The sequence below is a fragment of the Lepidochelys olivacea genome (genome assembly GCF_965140295.1).
Source record: "Lepidochelys olivacea isolate rLepOli2 genome assembly, chromosome: 5".
In the NCBI taxonomy this organism is placed as follows: Eukaryota; Metazoa; Chordata; order Testudines; family Cheloniidae; genus Lepidochelys; species Lepidochelys olivacea.
In genome coordinates this window covers 45,448,539-45,473,230 of record NC_140415.1, presented here as the reverse complement: position 1 = coordinate 45,473,230, position 24,692 = coordinate 45,448,539, and the positions used below count along the sequence as shown (strand labels likewise).

At 43.3% G+C, this 24,692-nt stretch overlaps 1 protein-coding gene across 1 annotated transcript in view; it reads left to right on the top strand.

The window, feature by feature from the left end:
- The first annotated feature begins 222 nt into the window (after positions 1 to 222).
- JMY (junction mediating and regulatory protein, p53 cofactor) overlaps positions 223 to 24,692 on the top strand; it is a 131,539-nt gene continuing 107,069 nt past the window's right edge. The window contains 2 exon segments of the mRNA XM_084628362.1: positions 223 to 1,279; positions 1,281 to 1,503. Of these exon segments, the coding sequence (XP_084484488.1) occupies positions 579 to 1,279; positions 1,281 to 1,503 (924 nt within the window). The 5' untranslated portion in view covers positions 223 to 578.

Below are 24,692 nucleotides of genomic sequence, written 5' to 3'. Positions count from 1 at the left end.
GTCGTGACTGTGAACGGCGCACGTGCGGCTCCTCGCGCCCCTCAGTTGAGCCTGACGTAGGCTACGGACCGGTGACAGCTGAGGAAGGGGAGCGGGAAGAGCATCCCCGTGGAGCAGGGGGAGCTCAGTCTGGCAGCGTGGGGGAGGGGAGGAGCGGGCGCCTGCGCCCCAAGCCGTTCACAGCAGAGGAGCCGGAGGAGGGGTGGGGACAGCAAGTAGCCAGGGGGCGGGACAGGGCCCTAGGGCGGGTTGAGATGCCGCAGCGGCCGCGTCGCTTGTAAACAGAGCTTGCTTCTGCCCACGTGATCGTGCGAAGTACCTGGACTGGGAGCTGTATTGTCCGCGGCGGCGCCCGCCCGGTGCAGGACGCTACCACGGCGGGAGGCGGGGCCGGCGCAGCCCGCGTCGCGCGCGCTGGGCAACGAGCCGCAGCAGGAGGCCGAGCTCGCGAGCGGCTGTTCCCCCCCCCCCCCCCCCCGGCCGGGCTCCGGCGCATCCTTCTCCCCCAAGATGGCTGAAGGCGGGCAGTGAGCCGGCGGTGGATGCGGATGCCTAGCGCGGGCGCGTAGCGGGACACCATGTCCGCCTTCGCTCTGGAGGAGACGCTGGAGGCGGACTGGGTGGCGGTGAGGCCCCACGCCTTCCTCGAGGGAGAGAAGCACAAGTTCGCGTTCATCGTGGCCTGGAACGAGATCGAGGGCAAGTTCGCCATCACCTGCCACAACCGGACTGCTCAGCGGCAGCGCAGCGGCTCGCGGGAGTTGCGCCGGGGCAGCCCCGGGGGGCCGGAGCGACGGGCCCCTGCCCAGGCCGGCGTCCCCGCGGCCCGCCGGACCCCGGCCTGCGGGGCGGACTCCAGCCCGGCCAGGAGCTCCTCGCATCCCCGAGCGGACTCGCTGCTCCGGAGCTCTGAGAAGGGCGCCGCGGCCGGGGCAGAGGCGATGCTGAAGAGCCCGCTGCGGACGAAGGCCAGTCCGGTCCGGAGGCCGCCGCGCAGCACGGAGGCGGCGGCGCCGAGCCCAGCAAGTGCGGCCGAGGAGATCGAGGTGCTGGAGCTGGTGAAGGATGAACCCGCGGCCCCTCTGCTCTTGCTGCCGGGACCCATCCAGCAAGGTACCGAGCCGGCCGCAGACGCGGACTCCCCGGGGGAGGAGTGCAGCTGGGCCGGCCTCTTCTCCTTCCAGGACTTGCGGGCCGTGCATCAGCAGCTGTGCTCGGTGAACTCGGAGCTAGAGCCCTGCCTGCCCGTCTTCCCTGAGGAGCCCTCGAGCATGTGGACTGTTGTTCGGGGCCCCGCAGCTGTCCGAGCAGGAGATGGACGCGCTGTGTTACCAGCTACAGGTTTACCTGGGCCATAGCTTAGACACCTGCGGGTGGAAGATCCTCTCCCAGGTGCTCTTCACCGAGACCGACGACCCTGAAGAGTACTACGAGAGCCTGAGCGAACTGCGGCAGAAGGGCTACGAAGAGGTGCTGCAACGTGCCCGCAAACGCATCCAGGAGGTGAGGCCCCAACACAGCTAGGACCCCTCTGCTTAGCCTCCACTTTGTGTCACTCCCTGTAACTCTGCTACCCTCCTCACCACCCGTACAATTGTACAAGTTAAGTAGAAAACCAGTGTAGAAAAGGAAAACTTCACTTTGGGTGCAGCTAAAAGGTAAAACTTCAGAGATGGAAAAACTGGGCTAGACCTTGCTGGAGCCAGAGCCATATTTGGATTGTTTCAAGTGCTCATTGTGTCAGGGGCCAGACTTCTGTGATGTCCTAGGAGCAGCTAGATTCTAAACAGTAGAATTTAGAGGTTTGTAGATAAAAATTTGCTGGATCTGGCAAGACCTTCATGCCAGATATATGTTTTTTGCATTGTTCTTGCATCAGGAAGTGTTGGAGTCTGGATTTTTCTGTTTGAGTGAGATTAGCAACATGTGTTGTCTAATTTGACAGTACAGTTTGGGAGCTTGAGGTAAAAACAATGTAGGCTCCAACAGATTTTGGGTACACATATGTGTCTTTGCAGTGCTAGTGAGCAGTGTGTCGATTTTTTTTCAGTAGAATTGGAGTTGCATTTCTCTTTAGCTAGAAGAATTTTGGGATTTAAAAAAGACCTGGTTCAAGAAGAATCTACTTTAGCGGGGAGGGATAGCTCAGTGGTTTGAGCATTGGCCTGCTAAACCCAGGGTTGTGAGTTCAATCCTTGAGGGGGCTGTTTAGGGATCTGGGGCAGAAATTGGGGATTGGTCCTGCTTTGAGCAAGGGGGTTGGACTAGATGACCTCCTGAGGTCCCTTCCAACCCTGATATTCTATGATTCTGTGATACTTTGTGTTGCTGTTGTGCCAGTTTGCAAAAGGGTCTACATTTTTAATTTATTTTTTTTATAGTCCACTGGGACCTGCTATTTTTGTTTTGTTTAGAGGGTAGAATTTGGGGGACTGGAGTTAAAAATACCAGGATCCAGGTACAAGATTTTGTTTCTCCAGTGCTATTGGGCTGAGATGCATCAGGATCCAGATTTTTCCAATGTTAGACTATTTTTTATTTAGGTTTGTACAGTGTTGGCCAAAAAGCTGCCAAGCTCCAGATGCCAGATCTAGGTTTTAGCTAACATCAAGTGCTGGCATGCAATGGGGTCTGAACTTTTAGTGCCAGAGGAGCAGCCATACTTCATTCATGTCATAGAATTTGGGTGATGACCAAAATAGGATAGATCCTACAGGATCCAATTGCTGGATCTGGGTTTTTGTTGCAGTGATGCTCAGATTTGTGGAGGTCTGGATTTATTTTTGTGGAGGTAGCTAGATTTGTTCTCTTCTGACTGTACAGTTTAGGGTCTTGGGTCCATAAATAATCAGGATTCAGGGTAGATCCAGCTTTCACCCAGTGAATGGAGTCATGGAGATCCACAACATGTTCATTCTGAGGATCATGCCATGATGTTGAGTCATGACTTTCACTACAATGCAGCATTTTCATGCATTGACACCTCATTACAAGGCTGTCAGAATTCATAATTGTGATTTTTATGGCATTCTTACCACAAGGGCCAAATTCATCCTTGGTATTAACTTAATTGGTGATATGTCACTGATGAATTTGGCCCAATATTCCTTTTCTCATTTGACTTTCTTGTCTGCAAGAGAGGAATAAGAAGCAGCCTAGAGACTCTTGGCCATTTGCCTAGCACGCTTTTTGTATGGCACTGTGTAGTACAAAAGAGGTGCCTATGAGACCAGTGGCCTCTGAGAGCCATGTGTAAGGCCTTGAACCTTATTTGGTGATAGAGCCATTGGTTCAGTGTCGCTGCCCTACAGTTATCTGACTCCTGATGAGTCTCCATGTACGCTGCTTCTCCACCAGAATCATAGGCAGAAAAAAAGAAAAAATTAGGCAGCCGAATAAGCAGTCTTCTGTCAGATTCGGGTGCTATCAAGGTCTTGCATTCTTGATGAATGTGTATAATTTGTTGCAGACAAAATGGCATGGCAGCATGTGTGTATTTGACCACAGTACAATCTTTCCTTTCCATGGTAACTGAACTAATTGTATACCTAATGTCTGTACAGTTGTTTCTCTGTCAGTGCCTATTGTGTAAATCAATCCATCTTTAATTAAAAAGTGCTTCTTGTTTAAGAAAGGAGACCAACTGGTTGATCTGCTCTTTCACTTTTGGCTCTCAGGTTTCTGCATCCGTACCTGTTGAAGCAGCTTGCTTGGTAATAGCTTCATTTTAAACAAATAGTTTATATCATTTGGCTTTGTAATTTTAAGAAAAAAAAAGGAATAGATGATGGGGTATCCAATATTTGTTAATAGGTAATTCTGAAGATAGAAGTTTTCTATGCTTTGGAGACAGGCTTGGCTCTTCCTCTGAAATGTAAACCTGGAGGATCACCTTTCATATATTCTCTTTCAACTTGCCTTTTCCATCTGTACTTGAAATCTACTTATCATTGGATAGGAATATTAGATATCTGCAGTTTTGTATGGCTATAAGTGCTTTGAGGGGCAATGCTGAGTGTTCTCAGCATTGGGCGTGGTGTGTGTGTTATGAAACCTGGTAAATGTAAATGGTTTTGGTTAGTGTACAAAAGATTTCAAACAGTACTTAACATCTTAAAACATTTTTAAGCCTTACATTTTTTCATGTAACTTTTCATAAGATAAATTCCATTGTGCACTTTAAGATGCTGTTTTATTATTTCTAAAATACTTGTAATATCCATAGGTGTAAATTCTATTAATTTGAAGGGAGTATGGGGTGAAGCAGTCTGAGCAAAAACCATCCCCTTTGTCTTCATTGTTGTAGTGTCCCACTCTTTGCCATCTGTTGCTTTTCATAAGTGCCACAAGATCTAATTGATCTTTACAGCAGTTAATAATTGGTGCTGTTAGTACTAGGCATCTTTCTTTTCCTGAACTGTAAAGTTTTAATATACCATAAGCATTTCTCTCCACTTGCAGTGACTCTGTTGTGCAACAAAGATCCAAAATAAGGAAGACAAAAATAGTTGTACAGGAAAGATATAATCAGCATTGTAAGGATTTGATTTTTATCGGTTAATGTCAATAAATGTCAATTTCACATAAACTGCTGAAAAAATAATTTCCCTGGATGATCATTGAAATGTACAGTGAGACAAAATAAGAAACATGCTGCTTGAGAGCTTTAGAGTTCTAAGAATATTTCCTTTGTATATTTTGATGTGATAATTTGTTTTAAATTATAAAGCTTTTACTTCTTGAATCTCATTATGTCATTAAATAATTGTCTGACCTCCTCCCCCAATGTCCCACAACTGTGAACATTTAAATAAAAATCAGAAAAAAGGTTTAAATATGAACAATGATATTATTCATGGAAATTATATAAAAATCAAATTCTGCCAAGTCTATTTAAAATTATTTTAATAATTTGTTTTTCTTTTGGTGAAAAAATGCACTTAACTATAGAAGTAAGAGTGTTTTTGCTGGTATAAGCTGTATCTACACTAAGTGGGTTTGCTGTATAGCTATACCGGCAAACTTCTGGAGTAGACTAAGCCTTGCTTTACTCCCTCCTGCTTAGCCAGTTGTGAAGTGGAGGATCTGGAGAGATGCCTATACTACATGCATACTGCATCTTCTCTTTTATGGGGTCCTTCAGTGAATAGTATCTTTGCTTTTCTCTGCTGCTGCTCCTATCTCTTCTTAACTTCAGCAACATGAAACTGACTCTTGACAGTTGCACTGCTGCAGGCAAGGCTCTGAATTGTGTTTGAGAAACTGGCTAGAACTTGTTAATTTCATCCTGCTGCTGCTTGGTAAAATTACTAACAGCAGTTGAAGGGACATTGCAGTAGTCTACCTGCAGGTGCAGGAAGATCACTCTTCATTTGTTTACATTCTGTTTATATTTGGGTTATTTTCATGTCCTTAAGATCTAGGAACAATTTTAGTGAAAGCTTAAAGTCAGAAGGAGTTAATGATGTAATTCTCTTATCTGCTGTGGCTAGTTTACCATTGTTTTGGAGCTAATAGATTTTATTGTAATCTCTTCCCCAATTTAGTACATACGCAGAGCGCTTTACTGAGCAACTGGATAGTCTTATAAATCTTAATTTTTCAACTCTCGGTTTAATTTTGCTTTTGATTAAAAGTGGTAGACTTAAACAAATCTGTCAAGTCTTATGTACTATTGATATAAATAACAAAGTTTGCTATCATTGAAAAAAATCCTCCCTATTTGCATACATCTTGTATTCGATAATAGTGCTTATTGTCAGTCATACTGTTTTCTTTGTAGAGTCAGTGAATTTCTGTTGTATGTGGCTGGCTTTTTACATGGCCATAGAGGAGAGAAACAAACAAAAAGTCAAGTCACAATATTGTCAGTGAATTATTTCACATTTTGCAGTTGATTAGATTTAACAGTGTTGCTTCAAAGGGATGCTGTCAATGTAGGAGTTAATTTGTCAACGTCGGTGTAAAACAATTCAAATAGTAGTTAACAACTTGTACGGATGCTGTCTCATGCACATTTTAATGTTTTTGCTTCTGCTAAAGGCAGCGTTCTACAGTGATAGCAGTATAGTGAGAAAGTGATGTATTTGCATGATAATTCCAGTAACTTAAAAACTAAACCATAGTTATTTGACTATCATGTAACGCCAATATTTAAGAAGGGCTCTATAGGTGATCATGGACACGTCCGTACCGGGCAAATTAGTTGAAACAATAGTAAAGAATAAAATTGTCAGACACACAGAAGAACATAAATTGTTGCACAAAAGTCAACATGGTTTATGTAAAGGCAGATCGTGTTTTACTAATCTGTCAGAGTTCTTTGAGGGGGTCAACAAACATGTGGACAAGGGGGATCCAGTGGACACAGTGTACTTTAGATTTCCAGAAAACCTTTGATGAGTTCCCTCACCAAAGGCTCTTACGTAAATTAAGTAGTCATGGGATAAGAGGGAAGATCCTTTCATGGATTGAGAACTGGTTAAAAGGGAACAAAGGGTAGGAATAAATGGTAAATTTTCAGAATGGAGGGGGTAATTAGTGGTGTTCCCCAAGGGTCAGTCCTAGGACCAATCCTATTCAACCTATTCATAAATGATCTGGAGAAAGGGATAAACAGCGAGGTGGCCAATTTTGCAGATGATACTAAACTGCTTAGATCACTAGATCATTACCTGTTAGGTTCACTTCCTCTGGGGCACCTGGCATTGGCCACTGTCAGTAGACAGGATACTGAGCTGGATGGACCTTTGGTCTAACCCAGTATGACCATTCTTATGTTCTTATGACTGCTACTAACAATTTGGATTTAGCTTTGACATAAATGTATCTGTTATATATTTAGCCATTCACTCTGTCTCTTCTCATAATTCAGTGCCCTGCTGTTTAAAGTCGAACATTGCCTTTTTATATCCATTCTGGATTATCAAATAGTTTGTGTATAGAATCATTGTTGTGATTGAATACTGCAGAAGGTAAAGATAAATCCTGTCTAGGAACTGTAATGGTTAAATCTGAAAGATTTGCAAGACTTCTTGTAAGAGAAATAAAGCATACTTTTTATACTTCTCTTTGATTTGAAATTGATTTGAAATTCAGAGACTTCAAATCTTGGCTTCTTTATTCATTATTCTGAACCTTTTATATGCCTTTCTGTGGTGGTAGTCATCAGTTAATAGGGTGTTTTTTTTTTTTTTCAGTTGAAATAAAAGGGAGCAGAATAAAGCCAGCATTGAGCACTTTGAAAATTGCAGATGTAGATGATTGACAATAGATCTCAAATACTTGTTGGTGATAGTTTTATTAGAAACCAATATTGTTGTTCTGCAGTCTTGATTCAACACTGAATATTTGAACAAATGAACGTGAAACCACTCAAGGTGAGTGTGATGGGTTGGATCACAGAAAACCCCTTGGGAACTGCCAACTAATGTGCTGAGACTACCTCTGAGCCCATCTTCTGTGGCAGCTTGGGACTTCAGAACCTTGCCTTGTTTGAGCCAGACATGCTAGCCTGCTACAAACACAGACCTAGGTCTGAACTACATTCCACAAACTGCAGGCTTAACTGAAAACAGCTTGAGAAGTGCTCCTGTCTCCAACACCCAGGTACCCAGCTTCCAATGGGGTCCAAACCCCAAATAAATCCGTTTTACCCTGTATAAAGCTTATACAGGATAAACTCATAAATTGTTTGCCCTCTATAACACTGATAGAGATGCACAGCTGTTTGCCCTGCCAGGTAATAATACATACTCTGGGTTAATTAATAAGTAAAAAGTGATTTTATTAAATACAAAAAATAAGATTTAAGTGGTTCCAAGTAATAACAGACAGAACAAAGTGAATTACAAAGCAAAATAAAATAAAACATGCAAGTCTAACCCTAATACAGTAAGGAAGTGATTACTAATGAAATCTCACCCTCAGAAATGTTCCAGTAAGCTGCTTTTACAGACTAGCCTCCTTCTAGTCTGGATCCAGCAATCACTCACACCCCTCTGGTTACTGTCCTTTGTTCCAGTTTCTTTCAGGTATCCTGTGGGGTGGAGAGGCTTTCTCTTAAGCCAGCTGAAGACAAAATGGAGGGGTCTCCCACGGGCTTACATAAACTTTCTTTTGTGGGTGGAGACCTCCTCCTCTCTCCTATTCAGAATCCAGCTCCCAGATGAAGTTTTGGAGTCACATGGGCCGTCACATGTCCATGCATGACTCAGTTTCTTACCAGCCAGGCCACATTCCCATGAAAGCTCAGATGTGGATTGGCATCTCCCAGTTCATTGTTAGCTTAAGTGTTTCTTGTTTGGACACTTACTGAGAATAGTCTTTTCTCAGGAAGCTGACCAACTGCTTCACTGAGGCTACTTAAAATTAAACAAGTACATCACCAATATTCATAACTTCGAATACAAAAATGATACATGCATACAAATAGGATGAATATATCCAGTGGATAATAACCTTTTCAGAGAGATGTTACATGGCATATCTAGCATAAAACGTATTTAAGTTATGTCATATTTAATTTCATAAGCATATTTCCATAAAGCATTATGGGGTGAAACATCACAGTGAATAATGTATCTTAGTTAACATCTGCCAGTTTTTTGGTACAGTATTCTATATGGAATTAACCAGTGGCCTCATTCTGTTGTCCATATCATAATTAGGTTTGGCAGAATTTGATTTTTATTTTATATACATTTTGATGGATAATATCAATATTTATTTTTGAGCATTTTTTATTTATATCCATTTAAATTTTCACAGATGTGGGAAAGGAGTCATAAAATAATTTGACAGCTTGAGATTGAAAAAGTTAAAACTGTATAATTGTTAAAATACAAATTGTCAACATCATATGTCAAACATACAAAGTAAATATCCTTAAATTCTCAAGCAGCGTTTTCTTTAGCCATCTGTATATTTTGATTGTTGATTTATGTATATGATGAAATCAACATTTACCAAGAATCTAATCTTTCCAAGACCAATCATAATGTGCACTGATCAGTACCTAGTTGGGAGCCCTATCCAGAGAGGATTTTTTTCCAGAGTTGTCCTTACTCATCTGTCTTTTTCACGTAGGGCATGTTTTCACTAGCAACGTTAAAGCGCTGCTGCAGCAGTGCTTTAACATGGCTGTGTAGTCGCAGCACCAGCCCTGGGAGAGAGCTCTCCCAACACTATAAAAAAGCCACCTCCAGGAGGAGAGTAGCTACCAGCATTGGGAACACAGCTCCCTGCGCTGGTGCACTGTCTACACTGCCACGTTACAGTGCTGAAACTTGCAGCGTTCAGAGGGTGTTTTTTCACACCTCTGAGCGAGAAAGTTGCATCGCTGTAAAGTGGCAGTGTAGACAAGGCTTTAGTCTAAGTTAGAGTTGCTGTCTGCATACGGGCCCATTGGCATTTTTTTTCAGTTTATCATGGACTACTCAAAGCTTACAAGTGCCTTAGAGTCAAAACTCTTAAGATCTAGTTTTCCACCTGACTCATTCTGCAGCTGTGTAACACAGCATTGAAGGTACTGTGATGATATCATAGATAAATAGAAATCACAATGGAGTAACTTTCCCATCTTGCAAACTAAAAATGCAAATGCATCAACACTTCTTTCTTTTTCAAAATGAAGATCTCTGCACTTCTGAAATATCAAGTGTATTTTGTTTAAAGATTAATGTGTTATGTACAAGGTGTATGCATGTGCCTTAAAATGTTATCAATTAAACTAAAACATTTTAATGTTGAGAGTGAGATATTAACTTGAAGGCATGGAAACGTTTGACTGAGGAAGATATAGAGCTTACTCTAAGGGAACGTTATAAAGAATTCTTGAGCTTTAAGTAAAACTTCTGAAGTTCTGCTGGAATTATTTTGTCCTTTTAAGTAGCAGTCTTTTGTTGTTTTTAAAAAAAAAAAAAAGTTTCACCATTTTGCCTTCCCTTCCTACATTTTGTTGTCTTTACATTTCACTTGTTTATATATTGCTCTTCTCTTTTACTTTTGTTTTGTGGGCAGAAACAAATTTGAAACAATTTTGGTCTTAGAAGCAGTAATATCCTATCTTTTCTCAGCGGTTAGGGTTATTGTAAATGTGATTTTGCTTTCCGCTGACAAAGTAGCGTGTTGGGGAAAACAACACAGGAATGAGCTTCTTTAAAAGTGTACAAAATTAATAGTTTTAGGCACTTCATTTGTAATAGATGAATACATCTTTGAAAGAGCACTTTCCCGGATTCAAACCTCTAAAATTGACTTATGCTTAGAAATCCTCGTGCTTTGGGAGGCTTGTGACCATAGGTTAATTGGAGTTCTGGCTTGCTGCTCTGAACTGTTGCTTTCTTGTTCCCAAACATTGTAGGGTACTTGGGCCAGGTCTACACTACAAACTTACATCAGTATAACTGTGTTGCTCAAGGGTATGAAAAATCCACACCCCTGAGCAATGTAGTTACACCGACCTAACCGCCGATGTGGACAGCAGTATGTCAATGGCAGAGCTTCTCCCGTCGACCTAGCTACCACCTCTCGTGGAGGCTGATTAACTACACTGACAGGAGAAGCTCTCCCATCAGCATAGCAGTGTCTTCGCTACAGCGGTGCAGCTGCGTCGCTGGAGCACTGTACGTGTAGATAAGCCCTTTTCTCTAACAAAGATTCATAGAAAACTGGACAATGTTGCATACATGTAAAAAATATTAAAAAATGTTTAACATTTATATATGGTGCTTCTGTGGATGGACTTTGAAAAAAAGAAATCCTTTATTTCTTTATTGCTTTTACTAAAGATAATCATGGGTACTATTTTAATCTAAAAAACAATAGAATGTGCGTAATACCATACGTATCCCAAAGGAAAAAAAGGGCTTTATACGTACACTGAAAAAAAGGGTACCTACTCAAAGACTCTGGGCTCCAATTTAAAAATCCCACATTAAAAGGAACACTAATGTAACAAAAATGCAGCAATACCATTCAGTATGGTCTGTAACTAGTGAGCCAGAAAGTTTTAAAAACCAAAATCACTTTCCTTCTTCAGTAATTCCCCCTCACTATTCTGGCCTCTTTTCAAATGCCTGGGGAAAAAGATGAGCTGCTTACACAGCAGTAATATACTATCAAAGCAGGTTATTTAACTGTGTAGACTGTGAGTGGGGAGCATCTTGATTTTTGTGCACTGGGGACTTTATTACTGACCTTAGATCAATTTTAATTATTTAGTATTCAGTGTCAAAGTTTGAGTTGTTCATGCTCCTAGGTTCTGGTCATAATAAATATGCTGAAGTTTTTTTATAGTGATACTAATCTAGGCACGTGCAGTTGGATCACCTTAGTGTGCCTGAATATAGAGGGGGTGGATGTATATGTAATATACACTTTTTTGGCTCAGGACCAGAATTAGGACACTCGCTATGTCTACACTGGCAGAGTTACATCGCCAGCAGCTACAGTGCCGCTCAGAAAGCACTGAAGGGAAACCGCTGTTGTGTGTTCACACCATCAGCTGCCTGAGCAATAGCGTGTTCAGGCTTGTGGCACTTGCAACGGTATTTGGAGTGGTGCACTCTGGGCAGCTATCCTGCAGAGCATCTCTTCCTCTTCTGCTGCTAAGAGTTGTGTGGAAAGGTGGAGGAGGTTGCAGGGCATCCTGGATTCTGTCCCAATGCCCTGTGATGCGTTGCTTTGCATCCCAGCAATCCCTGTGCTTCCATCCGCATTTGGTGCCATCTTTCACTGGTTTGTGTACTGTATGCTCTGCCTCTGCGGTCTGCAGGAATGGATCCCGCGTTGCTGACCAATATGCTGCTTTCTCTCACTAGCACATCACGAGTGGCAGTGGAGTAATTCCTTAAACTACAAAGGCAAGAAGAGTTCGACATGGATCTCGCCAAGCATAGTAGCTATGACATGAGATTGCTTGTGGCATTCATGGAGGCGTTGACCACAGAGGAACGCCGCTTCTGGGCTCGGGAAACCAGCACGTTGTCATGCACGTCTGGGATGACAAGCAGTGACTGCAGAACTTTCAGATGAGGAAAACCACATTCATGGGACTGTGTGATGAGCTCGCCCCAGCCCTGCGGCGCAGGGACATGAGTATGAGAGCTGCCCTGTCACTGGAGTAGCGCATGGCAATTGCATTGTGGAAGCTGGCTACTCCAGACTGCTACCGATCGGTCGCTAACCAGTTCGGAGTGGGAAAGTTGACCATTGGAGTCGTGTTGATGGAAGTGTGCAGGGCCATTAATCTCATCCTGCTCTGAAAGACTGTGACTCTGAGCAACATGTGTGACATTGTGGATGGCTTTGCAAAAATGGGCTGCCCTAACTGCAGGGGGCGATAGATGGCACGTATATTCCAATTTTGGCACCACACCACCTAGCACATTAATCGGAAGGGGTGTTTCTCAATGGTTCTCCAGGTGCTTGTGGATCACAGTGTGCGTTTCACAGACATTAACGCAGGCTGGTCCAGAAAGGTGCATGACGCACGCATCTTTTGGAACATTGGCCTATTCAGGAAGCTGCAAGCAAGGACTTTCTTTCTGGACCAGAAGATAACCATAAGGGAAGTCAAAATGCCCATTGTGATCCTGGGAGAGCTTGCCTACCCCTTAATGCTGTGGCTTATGAAGCCATACACAGGGCATCTTGACAGCAGCAAGAAGCGGGTTCAACAACAGGCTGAGCAAGTGCAGAATGACTGTTGAGTGTGCTGCTGTCCATTTAAAGGCTCGCTGGTACTGTCTATATGGGAGGCTGGACCTGGCCGATGACAATATTCCTTTGCTTATAGCCACATGCTGTACACTCCATAATATTTGTGAAGGGAAGGGTGGAAGCTTCACTCAGGGCTGTATTGCTGAGGCTCAGCGCCTGGAGGCTGAATTTGAACAGGCAGAAACCAGGGCTATTAGAGGGGTGCAGCGCAGGGCCATAAGGATCGGGGATGATTTGAGGCAGCAGTTTGAAGCTGAAAGCCACTAATATTTGTTGCTATGTTCGGGAGTGCAATGCTTGTAATGCTAGGAGGTGATTGTGATTGGTGCAGACGATGCAGTATGAAAGTTTAAGAAAATTGCCTGTTGCTTTGCAGGGCTCTGTTTGCTTTCAATTAATGGAATACAGATTGCTTTCAAACCAAAACAATTCTTTTATTAAAAAACAACAACCGGAGGAGAGAGACAAACAAAAACCACATCAGCACTGTGGGGGAAGGGAGGGTCCCAGGAGGAGGTGCAGTCCAGGATGGTTAGATTTGTGTATGTCCAGATATCCTATGCAACCTTGTCCTTCGGAGTACAGTGCAGCGGGTACTGAACTTCAGCAGGACTCAACTGTAGAGGGATGGGTGTCGAGTGCAGTGGGTACTGGGAGTCCACAGGGCTGGACTGTGATGGGGGAAGAGTGGAATGCAGTGGGTACAGACTGGAGCCAGGAGGTTGATAAGAGTTGGTTGGCAGTGTCTAGAAAGGGTTTTGCGACAGTGGCTGCAGGGAAGGGCGGGCATGGAGCTGCTTGGTTTGCAGTGCTAGTAGTGCTTGAAATGTGTCTGCTTGGCGCTCCATAACTTTTAAGAGCTGCTCCATGGCTTCGTTCTGGTGCACCACATCTTCTTTCAGTTCCTCTTCTCGGTGTCCTGCCACTGCTTTAGTTCTTGTTTTTTGGCTGCGGAGTGCACCATGACGTCACACAGAAAGTCCTCTTTAGTTCTTCGTGGCTGCTTTCTAATTTTGTGCAGCCGTTCAACCCGATAACAAAGAGGGTGGCTGGGCTTCCGAGGTGATAATCTGTGAAGCCAAAATGCAACATTTTACAGAAGCAGTATTTTTTGCAACACACAGACCACTGATTCAGTGATTTAGAACACAGCCACTATTTACATACCTGTCACTAACTGGCTGACCCTAGGCAAGCACACATGAGCCACAAGACCCCCAAAATGGTGAGTAACTGCAGGGGAAATCAGTGTTCCAGAACCATACTGTACACTGGGCACATTCCTCTTGGGGAGAGCCAGCACTTTAGGGGGGGCTTTATAATCATTCCTGTACCCACATTTTCCACAGGCTGTGTTCGTTATGGAAGGTATCTCACTGCTGAGGGTAAGCAGAGAATCAGGGGCGGGCCTTCTCCAAGGCTGCAGCTTCCACCCTGGCCCTTATGCAGCTCGCTTGTGTGCGACAATGGTCCCCTCCCCAGTGACGGCAGAATGGCAAGGGAAAGTTACCCTTAATGGGGCAAGAAACAAAGCAGCTCTGCCAAAGAACCTGCGGCAGCGGATTGCCCAGTATCTCTGAGAGTTCCACGGAGATCTCTGAGGCAGATTCCTGTGAAGTGAGGGAGTCCATCAATGCCCTGTTCTGCCACTCAGACTAGGCATATGGTGGTACGCGCATCATACAGATACAAGCCTGCTTACTCCAACCATCCTGCCCCCAACAACTTGCTTCAGCGATTCCCAGAATCAAATCCACTTACCAGGGGCCGCCTCTCCTGTTTGCGCTTTGCCAAGCTCCGACAGCTGTGACTGGCTAGCCTCCTCCGGGGTAGAGAAGAGCATGCATCTCTGACCTCTGAGTTGTCCTCTGCCTCTGGGTCCCCCTTCCCCTTCACATCCTTGTCCAAGATTTCCTCCTCCTGACTTGGTCCATTCTTGACTGGCACGCGAGCCACCTAAGTATCCACAGAGGCCCTTGCAGTGGAGGTGGGGTTGCCACCGAGTATCGCGTCCAGCTCTTTGTAGAACCTGCAGCTCGTGGGCGCAGCCCCCGAGCGGTGGTTTGTCTCCCGTGCCCTGTGGTAGGCTTTCTGCAGCTCCTTCACTTTGACCCTGCACTGCAGTGTGTCCCAGTCATGGCCCCTTTCTGTCGTGCATCGTGAAATCTGTCTGTAGGTATCATAATTCCTGTGACTGGAGTGCAGCTGGGACTGGACAGCCTCCTCTTCCCAAATTCTGATGAGATCCAGCAGCTCGGCATTGCTCCAAGCAGGGGATCACCTGGTGCATGGAGCAGGCATGGTTACCTGGAAAGATGCTTGGAGACCACTGCATGAGTCACCAAGCAAACAGGAAGGGGACTTTCAAAATTCCCAAGGAATTTAAGGGTGGGGCTGATGGTTGGACACCTGAGGACAGGGCAATAGAGTTCAAACCGATGACCAGAGAGGCGAGAAGAGGCATTGTGGGACACCTCCCGGAGGCCAGTCGCAGCACTGTAATCGGCCAGCGTGTCTACACTGGCACTGCAGCGCTGTAGCCCCGGCACACAAAGCTCTACACCTCTAGGGGTGGTTTTTTTACAGCGCTGCAACTGCGCAGTTTCTGCTCACTAAATGGCTTGGCAATGTGTATGTTACACCAATAAAATAAAAACCAGCAGGATCTTATTAAAGGTAAAATACCACATTTATTGTGAATACAGAAAGAATCATAGTAAGCAGTTAGTTATAGCTATAACATTCCATTCGATCTCGTATTTATTCACACATTCATTCATACAAACACACACACACAGGTTCTGCAAGGTTGTTATCATAGTTACCAGCCTTAGAGTTGCTCATGCCAAGCCACTGGCCAGGTGGCCTGGACATGAGGAGGGAGCAGGGCTTTGTCAGATGCTCATCTGAGGCTCCTGGAAGTTGGTTTGCAGAATCGGACCCCAAAATTCTCACTTTCTAGAATCCATTTTTATAGGAATTTCTTCCTATGCCAGTCTGTGGGAATTGCTTCATCATGCTGTTGCTGAATCAATCAACAGATGGCACATCCCTGACGGCTCCGTGCTGCCATGTGTTATCTTGTTCTTTGGTTCTCCCATTCTTGAGGCTGTTGGGTGGATTCCAGTCTGCCCTCCGGGGGTCCTCTGGTTATTTCCACTTGACGTCTTCTTCAGCCGATGGACACTGGATTCATAGGCTGGCACCTCCCTGATCATTCAGTTATTATCCACATCAAGCGTCCATCCACATACATCCTCTATCTCTATTTTAATCACAATTGTTAATACAACAAAAGGGCGGGGAGTCTCTGGGTGCTGTTTCTGTTGTTACAGAGTATTGCTTTGAGTCTCTCTCTCTGTGAATTGTTTTGAGAACAGACTCTGTCTTAGAATGTACTAACGCAATTAGCAGCTTGGAAGTTTCACACATAGAGGGAGAGAAACAGTACCAAAACCCAAGAGACCTCTTAATTAGTAATACCCTCGAATTTAAACTATAGGGAATCAAACTCATTTGTGATTTTAATACAGAATTTCTTTAATATGATCCAACATGTACACTGCGGGAGTTACACTGCAGAAGCTGCTTTACTGTGCAGAAACTTGCCAGTGTAGACAAGGCCTCAGTTGCTTGGTGTTCCTTCTCTCTTTCCACCTATTGCTGTGTTGCTTCCTGTCCTCTGCTTTCTACTTTACTTCGTCTCTCCCTCTCTAGTTTCCTTCCCTTATTCCTAAATCATCTTTTTTCCCCTCTTTTATTAAATGTCCTGCAGGGCTTAGCTTTAAAGTCAGTCCTTTCTAAGTTGCTTACAAAATCCTGTTTTTGTTTTGTCGTCTTCACAGACTCCTATCTCTGAGATATTGCCACATAGGTAGGCTCTAAACTAGACAGCTGGTTCTTTCCAGTCATTGCATCTTTTTTTTAAACAGCCATTTCCCTTCATAGTGTGTCTATAGTATGCTACAAATGGCCAGCAGGGCTTAGCTGTTATATCTTTTTATAACTGTGATGTTGCTATAATAGAGATGGAAGAGCCACTGAAAAAGAGAATCTTGTAAATGGCTGGACCTGGCAGTTCTTCATAGGCCGCTGTGTAATCTTTGCCAGGACACATTTTGTACATCCTTTTCTCTAATCTAGTAGAATGGTCTCCAAAGTGGGGTGCATATACGACCATCCTTGGGACTGGGTGGCAGGAGGAGTGCTGCCGAAGGAGCACCGCCTGCACGGCGGCAGCAGTGCTCCTGGACCTTTGATTATTCGGTGGCATGCCAGCGGCAGCTCAGCTCTCCTCACTCTGTCTTTGTCGGCACCTCTTCTTCTTTTTTTTTGTTTTGTTTTGTTTCCCTGGAGCTGGCTCTGGGGGTGTGCCATTCAAAAAGTTTGGAGACCACTGATCTAGTACACTATTGTTGGTACAATTCCAGTCTGTTTAAAATAGCTGCTTTTAGGATAGAACATCTGCAAAAGTATAGGCTTGATCCAGTTAACTAATAATTTTGTGGAATTCTCTTGCTTTTCAGGTGACATTTATGACGAAAGAATATAATGTTGGGAGAGGAAAGGTTCATTCTGAATTTCTTCAGTCCCACCCAGATTATCCTCCAGATGTTTGGTATTTTTGTTCAGAGAGATTTTAGCCCCCATACTAAAAATAAATCTGCAAAAAGGAGGCTGTGGATAGATAGGATAGGTGGGGTGCCTTTGTTACGGAAATTTAACATAGGATGTATACTATATAAATGGCTTGAGCGCTTTGTTTAAAAGTCAGGCAACTCTTTTTAAACATGGCTCCACACCCAATAGCTTCTTACAATAAGAACAATTATTTTCCACAAAAATAAGTCTGCATTTCAAGTCTTGGGACCTGCTAATTTTACTGTGTAACTTTTAGTGTCATAGAGCCACTACAAATGGCAAGAAAATCAATTCTTTTTGAATTTTGTGATTGTGATGTGTGTACAACATTTTATACAGTTTTGGGCAGCTCCAGTACTCAAGAGATGTCAATAATTTAATGTTTGAATGTTATTTTTTCTGTCTTTTTAGAGAAGAGCATCAAATGACTTAAGGGGGCAGCATCAACTTAAAAAAAAAAGACAACCTTTAGGACTGTCACCATATAGTGGTTAAAGGAGAACTAGCAGATCTGTGGCCTTTCAAAAACATTTTGATAAAGTCCCTCACAAGAGGCTATTAAGGAAACCTAATAGATGGGGTAAGAGAGAAAATACCATATATTTAAAAACTGAGAAGGAAAACAGGGTTAGTCTGTCACTATTAACCTTTTGCCGTGTTGAAAATTGGGTGCACAAATGTTTGGTACCAGGACCAGTGTTCAGTGTATTAGTGATCTAGGAAAGAGGGTAAATCCACAGTTACAGATTTTGCAGAATTATTTAGGCTCATCAAGATGAGATGACTGAAACTGAGAAATCTTAACAAAGACAAGACACCTTGGAACAATGCACTTGAACTACTCTCGTACTTTGTAGGATACTAAAATTCACAGTACCAGTCAGAACAAAGATCTCAATGTCAGCATGTGTAGCTCAATGAAAGCCCTTCTCAGCTTGCAGTGCTATTTAAAAGCAAACAATATTATCATGTAAAGACTGGGATGGAAAATATTATACCACCATTATATAAATTGATGGAATGCCCTCCCAGAACTTTGGAAACTGAGATGTGTTGGTGTATAGGATAGTTTTCAAGGATAGCAGTAGAAGTGCTATTACTTGAATTACCTAAAACTAGGCTGTAAAAGGTACTGGAAGGAATAGTCCTCTACTAATTAGAGGGGTAGACTAGATGACCTAGTAGGTCTCTCCGAGCCATAACTGGTATGAATTAATGAGGGTAGGGCTCTTTTCTTGTTAAAGTATATTGTCTAAACTTGCAGAGCTACTGAAGTCGGAGGGTGGATCTAGACTCGGGAGCGTAGACTAGGGAAGTGTTTGACAATATTTTAAATGGTTAATTGAATTAAAACAAATAGGACGTAAATTCATCCTTGGTGTAAATGGGTGCATATCCACTGAGCACTGTGCAGCACTAACTTTTCCCTTTAATGTCCTTGCAAGCATCTCTGTGCTCATCTCTTGACTTTCATCCACACTCCTCCCTCCTCAGCATAGGTGATGGCTGTGGTAGGGTCATGTGTTTGGTGTTTCTTTTATTTTTGGGTAGCAAAACTTTTCAACTGGTGCAATTCCATTGGTAGTAGCAAGAGATCTGATGTGGACAAGGATCTGATGACAGCTGGTGTTTAACAGTGTTGCTTAAACCTGCTTTGAGAAGGTCTAAATGACATGGTGTTAAACGCTGGTGGCCAGATCTACACTAGGACTGTCAGTAAAATAGCTTACACGAATGTTGGCCGTGGTGGACATTTTTTTTGCAATCAAAATCCTACCATAGAGAAGACCAACATTTGTTTCTCCCCACATTCTGTTCATTCTTCTTTCCTTTGTCCTGTGCTGTTCCTTTGTCTGTTGTGTTGTCTTCACAGTGAAACTTACTGAAATTTAAGGGTTTTTTTGCAGTTCATGGCATAGGCAAACGCTGTCTGTGCTATAAAATAGAACTGTGACTGAAGTTGTGTTTCAGCAACAGGTTTCCCCTGAATGGATATTGAAAAATGGTACTAGTGTCATCTTGGCAGTATTGTTTGTTACCATTTCAGAAAGCATAACTGAGTCTCCATATTTTCCAAAATGGTACTGAAAAATGTCTTCTCCGCTCAACATGAGCATTTAACCAGGTTCTAGTACTGATTCCGGGGGCCTTCTGCTGACAACCGTTGTTGACCGTCTTAATCAGAATTTAATCAGAATTTCCTGGGGTTTTAAACTTTTTTTTTTTTAATAATTGCAGCATCCCTGTAAATGGTTTTATCCCTAAATTGATGATCTATGCTCTTAATTTTTTGGCCTGGGATAGATATATAAGGTGCAATTGAAATGTTTTATTACCACTCATTTGGGATGACTTGTAGGTCATTGCTACAAGTCATCCTAAATGAATGCCAACAACATCTTTTGTGCCGTACCACTCAATGCTGTACCAACTGCATTCTATCCCTTTTGGCTTTAAAAAGTCACATACTACTGTTCACTACTGCTAGAAACAAATGCCTTGTAATAGTGAAAAGGCAGGTTTTCCAGTCTTTCAGAGCTGTAGTATTTGATTCTAGCTCTGATGCATTACAAGACTGGACCTTTGTTCAATTGTTCAATGTGGATATCACCCCTGCCCCGGGTTTATTTTTCCATAACGTTCCCTCCCCCCCAACACCAAATAAGCAAAATCATAACCCTTGAAACTCTCCAAGTTTATTCTGTGGCACTTCATTCCTTTGGTACTAATTTAAATTGCTGCTATCAAGAAAGCTGTACTCTACGGAAGTGATTGCACAGATTGCTAATTATATGGAACTTGACTGTTTTGAGTGGGAGGAAAAATGTTGTGTGCAATATGGGACTTCCACAATTCCATGCACAAGTTTAGCCTTTTATTAATAATAATAGTTTCTAAATTTTGTCTTCTCTGAATGTTCATATGTAGATCATGTACTGTTTGGTTTATTTTTAATTCATAGAATCATAGGGTTAGAAGGGACCAAAAATGTCATGTAATCTAATAATTGGTTATTTGTGATATAACAATAGTTGCTGATAACTAAGAAGATTTCAGTTGGGAAACTTTTTCATAAATCTTTTAAAATTGGGTCACACTACTTTCTTCTTAGGGTAGTCATTTCATATTTCCTCTGTTTGAATATGGTGTTGTGGAACCTTGGAACCATATAGGAAAGCTGTGACCATTTTGGGGTGGGCACACAAGGTCCCGCTTGTAGCGCTAAGCATTTGATGCTCAAGGCTTTAAAGTAGATGTGGTCCCTGTAACCAGCTTGGTTTCTCCTTCTCCATGGCTTTCAGAAGAGGAAACTCAGCTGTGCCCTGAGTCTGGCTTTGCCATACCCTTCTTGCCTTGCCGCCCCCCCCCCCCAACTCTGTCTTAATTTAGTTTTAATAGATTTTTTTCTATCCCAGAGTTAAGGAAAATCTTATCAGTGTGGTGATGTGCATCTAGGGTTGCAGAGCAATTATGGTTTGGGGCTACTATTGTGGCTCCCATGAACTAACTGAAAAGTGGTGGAAGAGGTGCATTTCTTACCTTTCTGTTTTCTGAAAATCAGACGCCCAAATCTAATTTCTGATCTGTCTAACTAACTTCTGGACTTGTGTTTGTTGGGCCAGGCCTACATGCCCGGGACCTGCAAACAACAGACTTCATGTTGTCTTAATAAAAAAAGTCCTTGAGAGTGAAGTCCTTGGATGCACCTGAGGACAGAGGCCTTACTGTATATTTATCTGTAAATACAATTAAGTTTTGGCACTTGAGAATAGTATTGTCTTTTTTTCCCCCCTTGGCTTACATGAGATATCCTACACATAATGTCTTTAGGCCAGGAGTTAACATGCTTTATGTTACAGCATAGATTCCCCAATACTGAACTACTTCCATCTCTCAAATTCCTGGTCTTTTGGGACTTTTAGACCTGATTCTTGCAGGGCAAGTTCTTCGGGATTTATAAGGATCTGAGTAGAAAAGAGTCCTTTGCCAAACCCTTAGGATAAGATGTTACCTAGAAATTTTTTTGGTTCAAAGTGACTGTCTCCACTGATCTTTGTTAAAAAACGTATTCATTAGTGACTTTATTTTTGTTGGCTTGTTTTCCAACTTTCCAAATGGAAGAATAGGAGATCTTGGATACTCTGTTTACGTTGAAATAGAGTGTACTCTTCCATCCCCTCTGTTTTTCTCATCAGAATACATAGTATTAATACATCCCAACACAAATAAATACCTGATCTGTCTTCATTGCGTTAGTAATAGAAAAAGTATGTGACTGTTCCCAAACAAGGACTAGTTACATGAGTGACCTGCATAACCTGTTTAGGGCTTCACCTTTCTGAGTAATGTGCTCAAACCAAGCAAATGGCAGGTTTTTATTGGTCCTTGTATGGTATGATAGTGTTAGTCAAGATTGGGACAGCTGCGTTATGAGGTGAGTTATGCAGGTTAGCCAATTACCATCTTAAAACAAAAATACTTGTACTATGCTGTCATGGATTTGCTTATTGGCCTTCAGAGAAGAAATTTGAGGTACATATTTTATTTATAAAAGATGCTTGGTTTTAACCTGACATTTTTTGCATTGCCTGTAAATTGCTGTAGTGACTGTAAATTATGATTGGAGTTAGCAACTTAACTAAATAGAATAGTTAATTGTGAACCCCATCTGGGGGCATGTTTTTGTGGTTTACTGCATCACAGTAGTATTTTTAATAGTAAATATTCTACTCTTTCAGCTTCTGTAGCCTCCTTGTCCAGCAGTTCGTTTTTTCCTTCTATGCTGTCTGCGGTGATTTGGCTATTACTGTATTTGTACTGTGATAGAGCGTAGGACTGAGCCCCCCCACGCCACATTATGCTAGGCAGTATACATACACATAATGAAAAGCACTATTCTTACCTCAAAAGCTGTCAGTCTTTAAGTATAAGACACCACAAAAGGTGAATACAACAGACACACACAGATCATTTTTATAAGTTTTTAAAGGGTATAATTTCTGAGGCTTATACAGCTGGACTCATGTATATGCCTTTTTAAAGGCAAAGGGTTAGAATTCAGTGCCAGTTTATTTTTTTAAAAAGCTCTCAAACATTTTTAAAACACTTTTTACAGTGTGTGGCAGAGTCAGTCAAAATTAGATACTAGCCAGCCCATTAGGCATTGATCTTTCAAACCGGTGGCTCAGAGTTCTCAAAATTTTTGTAGGCATCACAGCAAAGGAGGGATTTGAAGGAGAGTTCAGTGGCTTTGGGTGTTTACAAGGAGCTTATGCCATGTATATAGGGCTGCATGGGAGAAAGCATGAATGCATGTGTGCATGGAAAAACTTTGCTTGCTACTTAGTATTTTCATTTATTTTTCGTAGTTTTAGTTATTCTAAATATTTGATAACGCTCCCAATTATTTGAATTATATATATATTTTTTTATTTTAATCAACTCATTCTTTGTACTAAATAGCATCTCATAAATACTAACCCCTGCCATATTGCTGTTCAAAGGCCAGGTGAAACAAGTGGACCCTGCAGCATACTCTAAAAGCTGACAAATCTGAGGTATTTTGGACCAGGGGAGGAAGGGTATTCTAGACTGTCCTGGCCCTTATGGAGAATACCCTGCAAGTCCCATCCCCGATTTCATGTCCGTGTCTTTGCTGATTGCAACGGTGGCAGTGTATCATGAGGAAAGAGACAGTCTCTCAGGTAGGCTGGTTTCAGGCTCTATTGGCCTTGTAGGTAAAAAACAACACCTTATAAAACCTGTCTGGAAGCTCCTAGGTAATAGTGCAGGTTCCATAGCACATGTATCATGTGCTAAAACTCACCATTTATCATGTGGATGGCCACCTTCTGCACCGACCTAGAGCTTCCAAATCAATTAAAGATGTATCCCACTGTAGAATATCTTGCAGTTGTCCAACCAGTTAGGCCACTGGTGTATTGAGACTACAGCCTGTCATGCTGAACAGTATTGTCTCATTGCTTCCTTGTACTCCTCTGTCTGACTCCGTCTTGTGTCTTGTAAATGTATTAGATTGTAGGCTCTTTGGAGCAGGAAATGTCTTTTGTGCAGGACCTGCCACTATGAGGTCCTGGTCCTTGACTGGGGCTCCTCGGTGCTATAGTAATTCAAAATAATAACCTTAAAGTTACAAACGCATCAGGGCCGGATTAACCCAGGGGCTTTAGGGGCTGCAGCCCAGTGCCTCGGGCTAAGGGCCCCTCCCTGCAAAAATAAATCCATAATTATATACAATTCAGTGGTCACCAACCTGTCGATCGCAATTGACTGGTCAATTCTAGAGCCTCTGCCAATCCATTGTGATCTCCAGACGATTAAAAGTCCAGCGGCACAGCAGGGCTCAGGCAGGCTGCCTGCATGCCATGGCCCCACGCCACTCCTGATAGCGGCCAGCTGCTGGCATATCTCTGCGGTCACCAGAAGCAGCTCCGCCTGCTGGGGTGGGAGGCAGCTCCGCGCGCTTCCCTCCCGCCCCCAGCACCGTCCCCGCAGCACTGGGGGCGGTGCTTGTGGACATGGGCAGCACATGGAGACACGCTGTCCTCCTCCCCCCAGGAGCGTGCAGAGACATGCCAGCAGCTGGCCACTTTCGGGAGCAGCATGGGGCTATGGCAGGCAGGCAGCCTGCCTGAGCCCTGCTGTGCTGCTGGCCAGGAGCCACCTGTGGTAAGCGCCTCCTGGCTAGAGCCTGCACTTCACACCCCCTTCTGCACCCCAACCCCCTGCCCCAGGTTAGAATCCCCTCCTGCACCCAAACTTCCTCCCAGAGCCTGAACCCCTCACCCTCTCCTGTACCCCAACACTCTTACCCAACCTGGAGCCCCCTCCTGCACCCAAACTCCCTCCCAGAAAGAAACTAATATAACAGCTGTTCTAAGGTAAGAAGTAGGCTATTTTGAATTAACTTACATTTCAGTCTTAAAACATGTAGAATATAGTTAACTACAGGACAGCTTTGTTAATTAAAAGTCAAGTTTAGTATATCATTAATAGCCTCAATGCCATAATTGTGATCATTTTGTTTTAAATTAGGAAAAAGACTTGTATACAGGGCCCCCACAAAGTCTAATAGCCCCAGGCCCACAGGACAGTTAATCCGGCCCTGAAAGGCATGGATGTTGATAGCAGAATCCCTATCTCCAAGTCTGGTGAGGCTTATGTAGTAAGAGTTTTTTGACCATCCCTGCTACTTCATCTTCTAAATGCAGTAGTTGATGGCCAGAATAGGGGACCCTGTGTGTGACGAAGGCAAAAGTAGTTTACCAGTAATCTTGATTCCATATAATTGAAGACTACTATTCTGG